The sequence below is a fragment of the Pelodiscus sinensis genome, chromosome 1 (genome assembly GCF_052426305.1).
Source record: "Pelodiscus sinensis isolate ZL-2025 chromosome 1, ASM5242630v1, whole genome shotgun sequence".
Classification (NCBI taxonomy): Eukaryota; Metazoa; Chordata; order Testudines; family Trionychidae; genus Pelodiscus; species Pelodiscus sinensis.
Genome location: NC_143052.1, coordinates 16,119,495 through 16,135,118, shown reverse-complemented (window position 1 = coordinate 16,135,118; position 15,624 = coordinate 16,119,495). Strand labels below are relative to the sequence as shown.

The following is a 15,624-nucleotide window of genomic DNA, read 5'->3' as shown; positions in this document are numbered from 1 at the left end:
CCATTTGTCCTGTTCCTCTGCAGCCACGATTTCCTCACTGAGTCCAATTAAAAAGAGACACCTGTATAATATTATCAGCCCGCCGATAAGGCCAGTGCACAGAGAAATGAACCACACGCTGATGTTAATTTGTCACTTTTGAATGCTCCTTAAAACAGACCTAAGAAAGTGGAGATCACATTTGCCATGCTCTAAAGATCTATTCATGCGGTTCTCCGGGGCTGTCACTAGCAAGTGTCACTGCGCCAGAGATATTATGAGGTGTTCTCTGATAGCCGACTTTGCATTCTTTTCATGTGCTGCAAGGGGGAGTGGTATGGCCCAGGCAGCCTTGTGAATAGCTCCAAGACTGTGCTGTCTGGTCTGTGCACACTTACGTCTTGTGTTCACTAGCCCTTCAGAGCAAACAGAGGCCCTTCAGCCCTTGGTACAGGACATCTCTCATGATGAAGCAACCTGCTCCTGGTTTTAATTATAAATGGCCTCCTGTGTAATCACAGGGCCAAATCTTTAGGTTCCTGCTCAGTTTTTACTCAGCCTTCAGGGTCTGGTTCAGTGGGAATGTCACCTGAGGAAAGACTGCAGGATTTGTCCCATAGAGGCTTTGCTTTTCGGAAATCCTGAGCACCCACAACTCCGGCTGAGTGAATGGGAGCTCCACGTACTCAGTCTCTCTACCAATCCGTGCAAGGCACTGACAACAGCCCCTTGGATCATCCATTCCCCCATTCCTGCCCGTTCATTGCTTAGCACTCTTTCTGCTTCTGATCCACAGTGGCCCACTCACCCTCGGACTCCACGTGTGGTTACTCTCTCGGCCTTCGTTCGGTAGTTGGCTCCGAGCCGCCTCAGCGGGAGCTGATTGCTTCTAGGCTGCAGAAGCCTAGCCCCAGGCTTGTGTTGATTTTAAGCTTTGCTGTCGAGGCAGAAACACCAAGCTGCTGCTGTGCATTGAATGTCATGTTAGGGAAACACCCTCCGACACTGCCCAGACTGTGCTGCCGGGTGTTTGGGTGCTTGTGTTTGTTAAGGAGGCAGCCCCTACCGAATACCCATCTGCTTGCCTTCCTTCCCAAGGGGGGGGGGGGGGAGGAAAGCCTCAATATCAGGGCTGCCAGATCGGCTTCCAGTATCCAGCCTATTAGCCCATCAAAAGGCACCTGAATGGCCCATTTGGACAGTCACATCCCATTCATTCCTAAGGAGCCCATCATCACTGTGTCTAGGCACAGGCCTGGCCCTAGGGCAAAGCAAGCAAGGCAAATGCCTTTGGCCCCATACTTTTGGGGCCCCGCGCTGCTGAGTATTCACCATCCACCAGCCGGGCCCGGGGCCTGCTCCCAGCATCCTGCCTTGGGCTCTGCAAACCCTTTGGCTGGACCTGTCTAGGCACCAGGCTTTACTGTTGGTATAGTTCAGGGTGGCAGTGCCCTGACTATCTCAGGCCCTGTCTGCCATGCAGCCCTGGGAGTTTTGCTGTGCATGATGGGATGGACCAGGAATTGATGCTGTCAAACAGGAATCCGACTGTGCAAGGCCTCTCCCATGCAGCTGGGGCTTGAGGACAGGGCACATGCCAACCGAGCAAGGGGCTCCACCACACCAGTACATTGCACATAGTGGGCGCCCAGGTTTCAGGACAAGCTGATCCATTCCCGAGGCTGCAGCTTAGAGAAAGCGTCCTCCCCCGTCTCCTTTCATCCAGCATTTGGGCAGCAGTGATTTCGGTGCTACAGGTTGAACCTCTCTAATCTGGCACCCTCTGGTCCAGCAACATCCGTGGTTCAGTATGATTTTAGTTAGCTGGATGGCTACTTATTATGGGTATAGCCAAGTTTCTCACAGTCCCATAAAGTTTATTTACAGCCACCAGTCCTGGCTGTCAGTGTTCTGTGCTGTTAGCTAGCTCTAATTAAGCCCTAACTCCCTTCTCAGAGCTCAGTAAGCAGTGGACGTGTTGGTAATGCTGCTAGACCAGCGTTTCTTAAAGTGTGTTCCGTGGGAGGCAGTTGGAGGTGTGCCACAGAGAGAACAGAAAAAATTCTGCTCTGCCACCCCCTGCAGAGCCCATAGACAGCTCCCACTGTGGCTACCTCCCCTCCCTTCCCCCCAGCCTGCAGGACGGCCCCTGTCCCATGGGGCCTCTGGTGCTGCACAGCCTCTTCCTCCTCCATGTGTGCAGGCAGCCGCTTTTACAGCGGCCACTGCTGCTGGGAGGGGTGGCCAGAGCTGAGGAGCCGCTCCCGGACCTCGGCGTATTAAAACTGCCACCTGCGGGGAACCCGGCTCAGGCTCTGCGCCTCACCCTCCCACCCCCCACCTGAGGCGTACTCGGGCTCTGCTGCTCCCCAAGTGCTGCTGCTCTCTCTCCTCCGCGCCCCTCCCCAGCCTGCTGGGGAAGTGGCAGAGTTTAATCTGGTGGGGTCGGTCGGAGTTTTTACTCCCCCCCCCCCACCCTGCCAGTGGGAAGCCTGGCCTGGTGCTGCAGCTGCACTGCCTTCCCCGCTGCATGGGCGGGGGGAGGGAAGGAGAACTGAGCTCTCCCCACCCGCCTCAAGGAACAAGAGCATGCTCCCTGGTGACTTTCCCTGCCGGAGCAGGGTGCCAGGTAAGCGTCCCCCCTCATGCCCAGACCCTGCACCCAAACCCCCCTCCCTCCCCTCCCCCTGCCAAGACTCTGCATTTCCAGCTTGCTCTGACACCCTGCCCCAAGTCCCCTCCTGCACCCTCCCTCCTGGCCAGACACATGACCTTAGTTAGCATTTGTTTTTTATTTTTTGTGATCTACATTTTCAGTTCCATGTACCAGACTGTTATTAGGGCAATCTTCCTGGGGAGGGGGTGCGATGTGGCGTATTTTGACCCCCAGGTCCGGTGGTGGGGGGTTGTGGTTTTTTTGCTCAGCAAATTTTCCCTGGGGGCTTTTTTTTTTCCTTTGCTCAACAAAAAAATCTTTGGTGCTTCCCATAAAAAAAAAATTGTTTGGTGTTCCTCAGTCTTAAAAAGTGTAAGAAACACTGTGCTAGACATTGCTGACCTCCCGTGGTCTGGAAAATTCTCTGGTTCGGCACCAGTCATGTCCTGAGGGTGCCGGACTAGAGAGGTTCAAGCTGTAGAAAGCAAAGATGTTCCATTGGATTATTGCTTCTTGGTTTGCGGTTTTGTAGAAGTGGCCTTTGATGGAAGCTAAATAAGCAGCCAACGAGGGCACTGGGTGGAAGGAAACGCTGGAAGAATAGCACTGGTACCACATCCCTTGCCCACAAACTGGCCTTCAGCCCCCGTTGCTCCAACTGCCCTGTCCCATTTTCATCCCAACTGCCTGCTGCGGTGTATGCGGATATTTTCCATCATCCTTTTCTACCTGGTCTGTCGGGTCTTTTGTGTGCTTTTATCTTTCACGATGCAGATTTTACAGGGAGACCAGCATGTCTCAAATTGGGGGTCCTGACCCACAGGAAGTTTGGGGGGGCTCACAAGGTTATTTGAGAAGATTCACAGTATTACCACCCTTTCTTCAGTGCTGCTGCCTTCAGAGCAGAGTAGCCGGAGAATGGTGGCTTCTGAATGAGGGCCCAGCTCTGTAGGAAGCAGCACAGAAGTAAGAGTGGCAGTATCATACCAGGCCATCCTTACTTCGGCGCTGCTGCTGCTGCTAGCTCTGCCTTCAGAGCTGGGCTTTTGGCCTTGCAGCTGCAGCTCTCCAGCTGCCCAGCTCTGATGGCAGCGCTGCTGCCAACAGCTAGGCAGAAACAAGGTTAGCAGTTACCTCCACCCTTTCTACAATAACCTTGTGATTTTCCCATTCCTTTTTGGATCAGACCCCCTACAATTACAACACTGTGAAATTTCAGATTTCAATAGCTGAAATAATGAAATTTACTATTTTTAAAATCTTATGATCATAAAATTGACCAGAATGGACCATGCATTTGATAGGGCCCTATCCATTGGGCTGCTCTGCTTTTTTTCCAGTGTGTCTAAGGCAGAGATTTTATTAATGACAAACAAGCATCCTCTGGAAAGTTAAGTCCAGAAATTAATAATGAATTAAAACGAGCACAAACATGACTAATGAGCTCTTTATCTATTAGCTCACACGAAAGGAGGTCACGGCTCATCCGTTCTCACCCTGAACTGCAGTCAGCTTAACTGTTAACTTTCAGTGCTCGGGTCCGTCTTGAGATAGGATCCAAGCTGTCACTTCACTTGTCCCTGCCAGAATTTTCGCCCTGGGTCCTAGCCAGGTGGGCCAACCCGTTTGTATTAGTGAGTTCCTGCCCACGAGAATCAGAGTCACACCCCCTCAAAGTCTCATCCCTTCCAGGCCTCTCCATGCAAGGAAGGAAGGGGCCGATTCCATAGCACGGAAAAGGCCAATAATTTTGCGCAGCTGTGACAAAGCTTAGGATGACTGAGGAAAGTAATCTTGGAGAGGACTAGCAGAGCTTAACTTCAGTCTTAAGCCTCTGCGGGGACGCTAAGCCAGTAACGAACCTGGCTCTGAGCCAAAGCCATCTTTGCATCTATTGTTCCTTTCCCTTATCTGCCTTGCCAAGGGTTATCCCGTCTTATCTGATGGAGCAGATTTTTAAAGAGGCCCCACCCAATAACAGGAGTGCTGGAAGCAGAGTCTCCCTTCTACCCACCCCACCTCACCCCACCTTGCTCCTGCCTCACTGCAGCAAGGGGCCAGAAAGGACATTTTGGTTTTGTCCAGGATGTTGTCAGAAGAATGCAGAGCGTGTAACCCGCAAGGGAGGCGCTAACCCTGCCGACCTCGTGCATTGTATCAATCAGATGCTTCCTCTCTGCGGAAATAATGAGCAAACACTTTGCATTTACTCAGATTACTGGTGCTCCCTGAGGACGATGGATGAGTGGAAGCCGTACTGGCGGTGGCCTGCCACCACACAAAGCAGCAGGCACTCGGTGCCTTGCAGGATTAGGACCACCTGTGTCTGTTTCATGTCATTTATTTAGCACGCCGCCTTTTATTTCCTCTGCCCAGTGGAACACCAAATCTGACCTCCCCTCTTGCCCTGGGGCTGGCGGAGTGGGGAAGTGTCGTGGCACCACATCTCAGCCTTGCTTCCACTCTGGCAGGTAGGGTGGCCCCTGAAGCTGATGTCTGGCTTCCCTGCTGGGCAACATAATTGCTCCTTTATTGAGTATCTGTGTGGTGGCAGAGCGGCAGCTGCCTGGTGGTGCCAGCTGCAGAGCTCAATGCCGGATCTATGCCATTATGAGGAGCCCGCTTCACCTGGCCTCCATCAATGTCCGTGGCTGCACAGACAGTGCTGTCATCACGCGCGTGCTTCGTATTGTAAAGTCATTGTTGAATCGTATGAAAACAGAAAAGCCTTTCTCCTCCCCCGCCCCCAGCTGGGTGGCTGCACAGGACTGTGAGGAATGCTGCTTGTGCCCCAGTCCATGGAAGGGGGGTGGTAAAGGATCCGAGGGGTGTGTGGAGGGGTCCCATTTAGTTGAGAAAGGCATGGGCGAGGGGCTGTCAGCATTCAAGCTTAAATGAAATGAGAGGAATTGTGCCATTTTTACAATTCTGTCCGAATCTAAGGCGGGTCTGAAGAGGTATCGACTATCTGTCTGTGTATCTATCTAGATACCAGGGATGAGAAAAGCATCACCCATTATAGGTTAACTTGCCAGTTCTGGTTCACTGTTAACCAGCGGGGACTGGAGCAGCTTCCCGCCTGCCACGGCCAGGGGGCTGCTCCAACCTTGTGGGAGACCTGCCACGGAGAGGGGCTGCTCCGGTCAGCTGGAGTTCAGGTGCCTTGCAGGCGTCCAGAACAGCCTCTGTCCACAGGGAGCCCAGGAACGTGCTCTGGCTAGGTTACGGGGGTGGGGAGGGTGATCTCCTGTTTGGCTTTGACAGGCGGGGGAGAGCCACTCCAGATCCGCGGGGGGGCTAAAGCAGCACCCCCACCTGCACCCCCTTTAATCGGTTAACTAGTTAAACATAATGTTTAACCGGTTAACCAAATAAATGGGATTTTACATCCCTATTAGATACTCATCTAGCCCCTAACATTACAGCATCCAAGCACTGGACAATGACTAATGGATTTTATCCTCTCAGCCCCCTCAGAAGTCGGCAAAAATGACCCCCATTTTACCCAAGGGGAATAGAGAGACTAAGCAATAGGGATGTGACTAGTCGACTACTCAACTAGTTGCTCCCCCTCCCCCCTTTGCTGCCTCCATATCAGAGGCTGCAGGGGGGAGCCGGCTTAAAAGCCGATTCCCCTAAGCACCATCTCCGCAGAGGACAGGGGAGGCAGAGGTGCAGCAGGGGAAATGGCACAAGCTGGGACAGCTGAGTACCAGCTTGCGCCTGGTTCCAGACCGCAGCAGTTCTGCTTTTTAAATGTAGTAAGAGCCTGGCTGCTCTTACTACATTTAAAAAGCACAGCCACAGCAAACTCCCTTATCAACTAATTGAGTAGTCGATGGAAATTCCATTGACTATTCAACTAGCTTCCTAACCTCTATTTACATCGCTACTAAGCAACTTGGCCAAGGTGAGGCATAAGAAGTCTCAGTCAAGAACTGAAATCAGGTCTCTGGAGACCCACTCTACTTCCTCATTAACTAGCCATCCTTCCTGCCCGGTAACTCAGGCCCTGCCCATGCGTGGGGAACAAATGGTTTGAACTACAACTACAGCTAAACATGGCTGTTGTTATTTTATGATTTCTGGTGTGGTGGGACTTAAAAACCACAAGCAAATATCAGGGCCCCACTTCATAGTACGGATAAGTAATCCCTGCTCTGGGTGTCAAGATGTAACGGGCAAACGAAACAGACAGACTGATGTAAGATACAAATAACCGTATCAGCAGAAGTCTCAAGCTGCCACTTGCCTCACCAGTGCCAATGAGCTCTGGGCTTCATGGCAGAGGTCAGTTTTAAGGAAGCATTTCAGAGGGCAGGGTATCAGCTCTATGAATGTGGATTAAGAGTGCAGCAGTAGCTGGACTCTATTTAGGGTGGGCTACAGGAGGGATGGGAGTTGTTCTTGTGGGTACAAGAACTAGACATTGGGACACCACGTACCCTAGCACTGCCACATATGTCCTATACAACCATGGTCAAATCACACAATCTCTTCAGGCTAGAGTCATTCCTGGTGTACCTCTTTTGACTCCAACATTTAGCTGGCTTAATCTGTGTTAAGTGCCAAGTCTAGAAATTGCAGTACAATACCTGGGTCCCCAAAATAGTAGGATCTGCAGTGTAGACAGGGCCCCAATCCATATCAGCACTGGTTAGGGCAACCATCCTAGTAGCCACAGGCCATAGCCATGTTTTAATGCTGTTGTAACTAATACAGCTGTGAGCCCATAGGCCTTGTCAACACTAGCCTTTTTCCCCAGAAAAATTCAACGATTGCTAACATTGGCATAGCAGTGCTATCAATGGTAGGAGCTTGAATCTAAGGAAGATCACAGTGACATGGTGGTAAACACTTGCGGCTGCCAATGCCATGTCTACACTAGAGCTCCTCCTGCCAGTGGAGCTGGTATGGAGAGAAATTTTAGAAGGAAAGGGCTGATGTTAGATACAGGCAGTCCCCGGGTTACGTACAAGATAGGGACTGTAGGTTTGTTCTTAAGTTGAATTTGTATGTAAGTCGGAACTGGTACATATTGTAGGGGAAACTCTAGCCAAACATTTCTCCAGAGCTCAGTTTTATTCTCCCACACCTCACTTCCCTCAGTCCTTTATTCTCAAGCTGAGATGTCTGCTGAGAAAAGCCGCTCCACGTCTCCCTGGTCTGCTGGGGGGGGGGGGGAGGGCGCTAGCTTCGTGTCTCCCTGGTCTGCTGGGGAGAAGCAGCTAGTGCGGGGTTGCCTCACCCCATTTGTAAGTAGGGATCCGATGTAAGTCGGGTCCATGTAACCCGGGGACTGCCTGTATAGTCAAGGATAAGGAATACAGTGCGAAAGGGTCTCATGTTGCTTCAGGAATGTGCACATCCTGGCTAGGGAACTTAAGTGGTAAGTTAGCGATTGATGCTCCTGTGAAGGGCACTTTGCAAGCTTGCCTTCATTCTCCTCTTTTCTCCCAAGTCCCAGGGTCAGACATGCGCTTCTAAAAGTTAATGGGAAAGCTTTGGAAACTAAGATTATCAGAGCAGGATGAGAAAACAGGGCATGCTGAGTCTGAAGTAAAGACAAGCAACTGAAGGCATGTTTCCTGCCTACAAATAAATGAAGGGGAGGTCTAAAAAGGACAGGGACCAGCTATTTTCATTAGTTCACAAGGGGAGAATCTTACTTAAACGAGCTGGTGCAACTAGAAGAATTGCTTAATGACTGGAGTGGAACAATCTCATAGGGAGGCTGGGAAATAGATATTCTGGTTAGATTTCACACCCATCTAACAGGATACAGTAGTTCAGCAGCTGTGATAGATACATCATCCCTATAATATAGCTGGATATAGTCAGGGATCCGTCAAGAGGACCTGTCTACTGTTACTGACACAGTAAATGTTCACTAAGAGTTCCTAAGCATTGCTAGCCCCATGGTAGTAACCACAAGGAAGGTTGTTGGCAGAGCGGTCCCACTGGAAACTGGACAACATGAGTCACCTGATTTCAGATTTTGCTACCAATGTGACCCTCAACCAGAGTCACTCAGAGGTTTCCAAAAGGGGCCCTCTTTTAAGTAAACAGAGGATGTTGGTCTTCAGCTATGCCATTGAAGCTCTGCATTGGTTCATTGTGTCCCCTTCTCATATACTTGTAATCTCTTCTGCAGATCTCATTGTTGGGCGTGTGTGCATTGCTTAGTGCAAGGGGGCCCTGAACCCTAGCAGGGGGGTCTCTGGTCGCTACCACAAGGCAAATAATAATTCATTCCTTTTTTCTTAGCTATCCCTAGAGCAAACCCCTATTCTCTGTGGCTTAGGTGCAGAGGGAGTCTTGTGACACATGCACCCCAATGGGTTACCCTTACATTCTGTTCCAGCCCCTCTTGACAGGACTGTCTCTTTTCTGAGTCCCTGGGTGAGGACGTAAGAGATTTCACTGCTAGCACTAGGGAGCCTCAAGGGAATACATCAAACCTAAACTCACAGATCTCTTTCCTTCCTTCCAGCCAAAGCTTTTGGCCAAGGAGCTGCTCGACCTGGTGGCATCTCATTTCAACCTGAAGGAGAAAGAATACTTCGGAATTGCCTTCACAGATGAAACGTAAGTGCCACCATAAAAGCACGGGAAGCAAATCTTAGATCATGAGAAGGTTAAATGTTGCCTTCTCACACCATACACAAAGGGCAGCATGAAGGCCTATTTACCACTTAAGCCCTTATGAGGCTAGAGACTTACATGGGACTTAAGAGATGTATCAGCCTCATATGGCACGGGGTGGAGGATGTCATTTATTGTGAATCAATCATCGTCTGCTACTCATAGAGACATTAATGATCCTGTCCTTGTCAAATGTTAAATGAACTCTTGTCATTTGGCATTGGCAAAAGGTCAGCTTAAGCAGTCTTGGATTTAAAATCTAGTTGCTTCTTCACAATCATTATCAGTGAGAGGGAATTGTATAATTAACTCGTTAACAGGATTATGCAGACATGCAGATTCAACAGTGATGATTCATGATTTGCGGCCCAGTGATTTTAAGGTCCTCATCTATGTTTCTTAAAAAAGCAAGGGGAGTGAGTAGAGGGAAAAAAGAAAGGGATTGCAACTTGAATGTTAAATAGAGATGTTTCAAAGGGTGTTTAAAATAGAAAATTACATGAAAACAGGGCTCTGGGGATTTGAACTCCCCCAAGCTATGATGAAACCCAACACAACAGCATGGTGCATGTGCGAGAGAATCAGAAAACAAAGTGGCGGATCATAGTGTTTGTCCTCTCCTGGTGCTTTTCTTAAAACCCAGGCTCCTGGAGTAATGTGGTGATATCACATTAAAATTCTAGCCCTCGTGGTTTTAGAGAAAAGCTTGAAAATGTGAACTCTTAACAGCTCAAAAGGAAGAAGGCAAATAAATACACAACTACTGTGCTGTGTCCATGCTTCAGTATGCTGATTAGTACTGTCTTAGGGCATGTCTACACTGCAGAGCAAAGTTCGAATTAAGATACGCAACTTCAGCTATGTCAGTTGATGTCGCTCCACGTTTCTCAAACTGTGGATTCTGACCCCCCAGGGGGGTCGCAAGCAACTTAGGGAGGGTTGCACCAACTTAGAGGGGGGTCGCGAACAACTTAGAGGAGGGTCACAGTATGACAAAGTTTGAGAACCCTGATGTAGTTGAAGTCGAAATAGCTTAATTCGGCTTTTTGGCACTGTCTACACAGCAGGAAGCGGAAGGAAGAACACTCTTCCTTCAACTTCCCTTACTCCTCATGAAATGAGAGTTAGAGGAATCAGAGTAAGAAGCCCTCCAGCTCGAAGTTATTTCGAAATAAAGGCTTGCTGTGTAGACGTGCATTTTGTTATTTTGACATAACGTCAGCTATTCCGAAATAACGCTGCTGTGTAGATGCACCCTTAGTGTGCACGCTCTTGCTTTCTCTCTCTCTCTCTGTTTGTTTTGTAGCCACCTGTTAGTTCTTGTCTTATACTTAGATTGTAAGGTCCTCAGGGCAGGAACTGTTGTCTTGTTCTGTGTTTGTACAGCAACTGGTGCGGCAGGACTCTGGTCTGTGATTGGGCCCCCTATGTTTTACTACCATACAAATAATAAATAATAAAAAAGGCACCCATAGGTGTTGTTTTTAAAATGTCATGATTTTAAGGCAATCTCACCGTTTTTGGATATTTGGGGTTGGGAAAGCTGCACCTCTAAAATCCAGGATTCTCTGGTCTGACAACATCTGTGGTCCGGCATGAGCACAGATGTTCCAGGATGAGAGACTTCCGGTGTGCTGCAGGGGGGTGGGAGCCCGGGAACTGGTGTGCAGCTCATCTGGGCTGCAAGAAAGGGCAGGAGCTGGTGCATGGCTCAGTTGTGCTGTAGGGGTGCAAGGAGCCAGTGTACGGCTCATCTGGACTGCGACGGGGAGCAAGGAGCCAGCGCGTGGCTCGGCTAGGCTGCGAGGGGGGACAAGAAGCCAGCACGTGGCTCAGTATGTCTGTGGGGGGGGGGGGAGCAGGAGCCGATGCGCGGCTCATCTGGGCTGTGGGGGGAGGCAGGGAGCTGGTGCATGGCTCAGGTGGGCTGTCAGGGGAGGAGAAGGAGCAGGAGCCTGTGTGAGGCTCATCTGGGCTGCAAAGGGGGGGCAGGGTGGCGGCATGCAGCTCAGCTAAGCTGGGGAGGGGCCAAGAGTTGACGCATGGCTCAGCTGAGCTGCGAGGAGAGCCAGGAAGCCCGGTGGGGGAGGTCGGCAGGGAGGGAAGTGGCAGCAGGGGGCCTAAAATGACTTCCCCCTGGTCTGGAAAAGTCCCTCATCCAGGACCAGTAAGGTCCTGAGGGTGCCGGACCACAGAGGTCCAATTGGTAGAAAATGTATCTAGCCAACCCAATTTCACTTTCCTGGCTTGACGGACAAGCAGAATAGAGGGAGCATGAAATGAGGGAGGGGTCTTGTGGAAAGATAATGCAGGGGACTAAATGAAGGGGGTGTAGAAGACTGCGGTAGATCAGGGAGCTAGGTGGAGGATAGATCTACCATTCTTATCCTGCACCCATGTCCAAGTGGCATATGGAGCCTTTGTGGAGTAGTGGTCTGTAGTCTGCGAAGGAGATGTAATCCAGATTACAAGTGTGACTTCAAGCATATGAGTGTGCAGTGGGATACCCATGCTTAAGTGGCACACGTGCAGGATTGGGGCCTGAATAAGGATAACCTGTTTGGCCCCAGCACTCCGCCCTGCTAAGGGGTTGATTTCACAGCTGGGGGAGAGCTTAAAAGAAGAGTATGTGCTTAAAAGAAGAGCAGCAGGGAGACAAGGGCACATTTCTGTAGCCACAAGGGAACTCACTTCCTTTACTGTGTGTGTGGTGTGTGTGTGGGGGGGAATCGATCTCTTTACCTCAGTTGCTAGGCCACTCTGTGTGCAGTGCCCCAGGGAACCAGAGCCAGCAACGACAGCTGCCGCCCTTGTTCTCAGGATAAAGGTAGTGACACTATTCCAAAGGGAAAACACATGGCACAACGGACGGGGATTGAAAATGTGCAGCCAGCCTCAGAGGCACCAACTGCAGAAAGTGGAGTTGCTGTCTACTCCCATTGTGATGTAGGGGGGAGGGATTCCCCTCGGAGCATGGGCTGATATTAAAGAGGAGGTGATGTTGGCAACTAGATCAACAGGCAGATACGTCAGTCACCTGGGAAAACGAGGCTTAAAAACCCCCAGTTGAAGTTAAGATCTAGGCTATGGAAGGGGAAAGTGCAAGAGACTGACTAAAGTTGTCAAGCAAAGTGCTCAGAGCTTTTGGGAGCCTCTGGCAAGGAAACGAGAGTGTCTGGTTGACCACCACGGTGTGTTATCTAGACTAGGATTTCAAGCAATGTTCCCTGTAAGCTGAGTACGTGGGAAGCTGTCTGGGAGAGATTCTGATGCTGCCCAGCTGATGAGCAGAGTACCCACAGCCGACAGCATGTGTTTCTATTGTGGTGCACATCCGCACATGCCTCGGTGCACATAACACAATGTATTCTGCACATGGATGGAAAAAATTAAAGAGAGCATAGATTTCATGTTGGGAAGCGGGATCCTGGTGGCTAGCTTGATGGTACTAACACCTTCTAAAAATCTAGACAAAATAAAGCGAGATCTACTTAACGAGACAAGGCCTGGGGGCTACCCTAAATCATAGGTGCTGGAACTAAGGGTGCTGGGAGAGCTGCCACACCCTCTGGCTTGCAGTGTTTACAGGGCTAGCAGTTTGGTTCAATGGCTTCCAGCACCCCCACGATAAAAATTGTTCCAGTACCCTTGCCCTAATTCAAGGGAGCTAACAGCTGTCTGCAGATGCCACTGCCCCTCATGGGCTACGGCTACACTGCTGGGTTTTTTTTGTGGAAAAGGATATGCAAATCGCGCTCTCATTTGCTAAAAAGCCCTGGGTAGATGGGGCCATTTGTTGGGAAAAAAAACCCTTTTTGCACGATACCGTATGCCTCAAAAATCAAGATTTATAGGATCTTGCGAAAAAGAGTTTTTTTCCTGACAAATGGTCCCGTCTACACGGGGCTTTTTAGCGGCAAAACTTCTTCCGCAAAAAGAATCGGAAGAAGATATGCAATTGAGAGTGCGATTTGCATATCCTCTTCCGCAAAAAAATGACAGTGTAGCCATGGCCAGGCAGTGCTAACCATTCAGCAAGGCTTCTTGCCTACTGGGGAAATAGTATTTTTCTTTTTAATTAGTGCAGCACCAAGCACAATTGGTAGTAGGTAATAGCCAGGGCTTCTGGGTCGCTCCTGTAATACAATTAGGAAACATTTAATTCTGAACATTTCTGCCATTCTAATTTCAGGATCCATACCTACGTTCTCTCCCTGCCATATAATTTCTCTGATTCCAAGAATTCACTTCCTTGAATGGAGTTTATGCTTACGCTGGCTGAGGCAGAACAGGTTCTGGTTCTTAAATAGACTCTGAGGTTGGTTTAGCTGTAGTTTTAGAAGGGGGGGGGAAGCAATGAAGTATTACAGCAATTCTTCAATTTAAGAGTAGAAAGCTCTTTGAAAGTAATTTATTTATAAATGATTTGGACTGGGAATATCATGACAACTTGAGAAGAAAATCAATGGGAACAACCTTTGCGTTGGTGACTTAATAGTTTCTTCTCATAATGTAGGGTCGTTACTGCATTCAGCGTGACTAAAATTAGATTGTCAGACTATTATGAGGAAAAGACGTACGCCCCATATTTTAATGGTCATAGAGATGCTAACAGCATTAACCATTAACTGAGGATCAGTGAGGTCAAAACGATGGCATCTTTATAGCAAGTCAGACACATGGAACCAAACACCAACCCTGATATAAAGTCAGTGGAGTTACAGATTTGGCTGATTGGAGAGGAAGGATGTACTTAAGGCATGTACATGGTGGAAAAAATGGCTTTTTTTTTTTTTAACTCCTGAAATTGTGACTCTCCACTAACCCTCTTTCCTTTGCCATCAACATTTCCAAAATTCACTGGAACAAAAAATTGTCTTTGAAATGACCAAAATTCAACTTATTTCCAGGCATATTCGCACCTTAGAGCTGTATGCAGGTCTGCCAAGCTGCCGGTTCTATATCAGGGTTGTTTAGCCCCTGCAAAACCCAAGGTGATTCCCGCACTGCATGCTATGGTCCCAGGCTTGATCCCAAGTAGGGATGTAAAATCCCATTTAATCAGTTAACTGGTTAAGCCTTACCTTTAACTAGTTAACTGATTAAGCAGGAATGGGGAGGGACTGCCGCAGGGCTGCTGCTCTGCCCTGCACCTGATATCCTCTCGCACAGGGCTGCCACTGGTCCCCTCAGCCCCAGCTGCTGCCTCCCTTGGCCCTGGCAGCCCTGCACAAGCCTGCTGCCACCTCCCACAGCCCTAGTGGCCCTGCACTGGGCTCCTGGTTCCATGTGGGGCTGATGGCTCCTGCCCTGGCCTGGGTGCCAGTTAACAGTTACCCAGTAAGTATCACTCGGTAAGAGTTAACCTATTACCCATTCACATCCCTAACCCCAAGCCCACTGAAGTCATTGGGTTTTGAAGCAGGCCCCTAACTTCTTACCAGAGTGGGTCCAACTGAGCAAAGAGACTATCTTCAGCTGCATTACACAGGATAGAAATGTGTCTCAGAACCCGCCAGCACCAGGGTGTAAATGTAAACTAACCACTAATTGCGTGGATCAGTGGGTCTCAAACTGAAGTTCGTCCACGATCCGCATGCGCCCAGTGAACACACAGCTCCAGCCCAGCGGGGTGCTAAAAGAAAATCAGGGTCCTGGCTGCCAAACTCCATATACGCTAGGATCTGAGTCTGGGCTGTATGGCGATTATGGGCCATTATGGCAGTTTCTATGTTACTTTACTATGGTGCTGAATCTGCACCTTGAATTCCAGGCAGTTTCTTGGGTCCTCCTGTGAGTTTTCCACTGAAGACAAGGATCTAGCCCTAACTCTGGAAGTCACTGGCTTAATATTGATAGGGTTCTTCTGTAGTAGTTGATGGTAGTTGTAATAATAATAATTGGTAGGATTTTTACAGTGAAGTCATGACTGAACTCTGCCCTGCTGGAATGAATGAATGAATGGGAGTTTGACTTGGAAGGGGGGTAGGTCAGGCTATTAATCCGCAGGTCTCCAAGTGCTTTAGGTATACTATAAGTATAAGGGCATGTCTACGCTGCATCATTATTTCGAGATAACTAGCGTTATTTTGAAATAACAATGTGAACGTCTACACAGCCATTCTGTTATTTCAAAATAATTTTGAAATCATGGACAACTTATTCCGAAATCTGTAAACCTCATTCTATGAGAAATAACGCCTATTCCGAAATAGCTATTTCGAAATAAGGCGCATATAGACACTCTGCTGCTATTTCGAAATATTCCCTTAGCAGGGCCTTTCTAAGTTATTCCTCCCCATTGCCTCCTGGAGCTCTAAATCGAGATAGCACATCTACATTAG

The 15,624-nt window shown here is 49.2% G+C and overlaps 1 protein-coding gene across 10 annotated transcripts in view; it reads left to right on the top strand.

The window, feature by feature from the left end:
• FRMD4A (FERM domain containing 4A) overlaps positions 1-15,624 on the top strand; it is a 436,582-nt gene that overhangs the window by 271,879 nt on the left and 149,079 nt on the right. For all 10 annotated transcript variants that reach the window (XM_075926048.2, XM_075926044.2, XM_075926043.2 and 7 more), the window contains exon 3: positions 9,129-9,223. In XM_075926048.2, the coding sequence (XP_075782163.2) occupies positions 9,129-9,223 (95 nt within the window). The remainder of the gene's footprint in view (positions 1-9,128; positions 9,224-15,624) is intronic.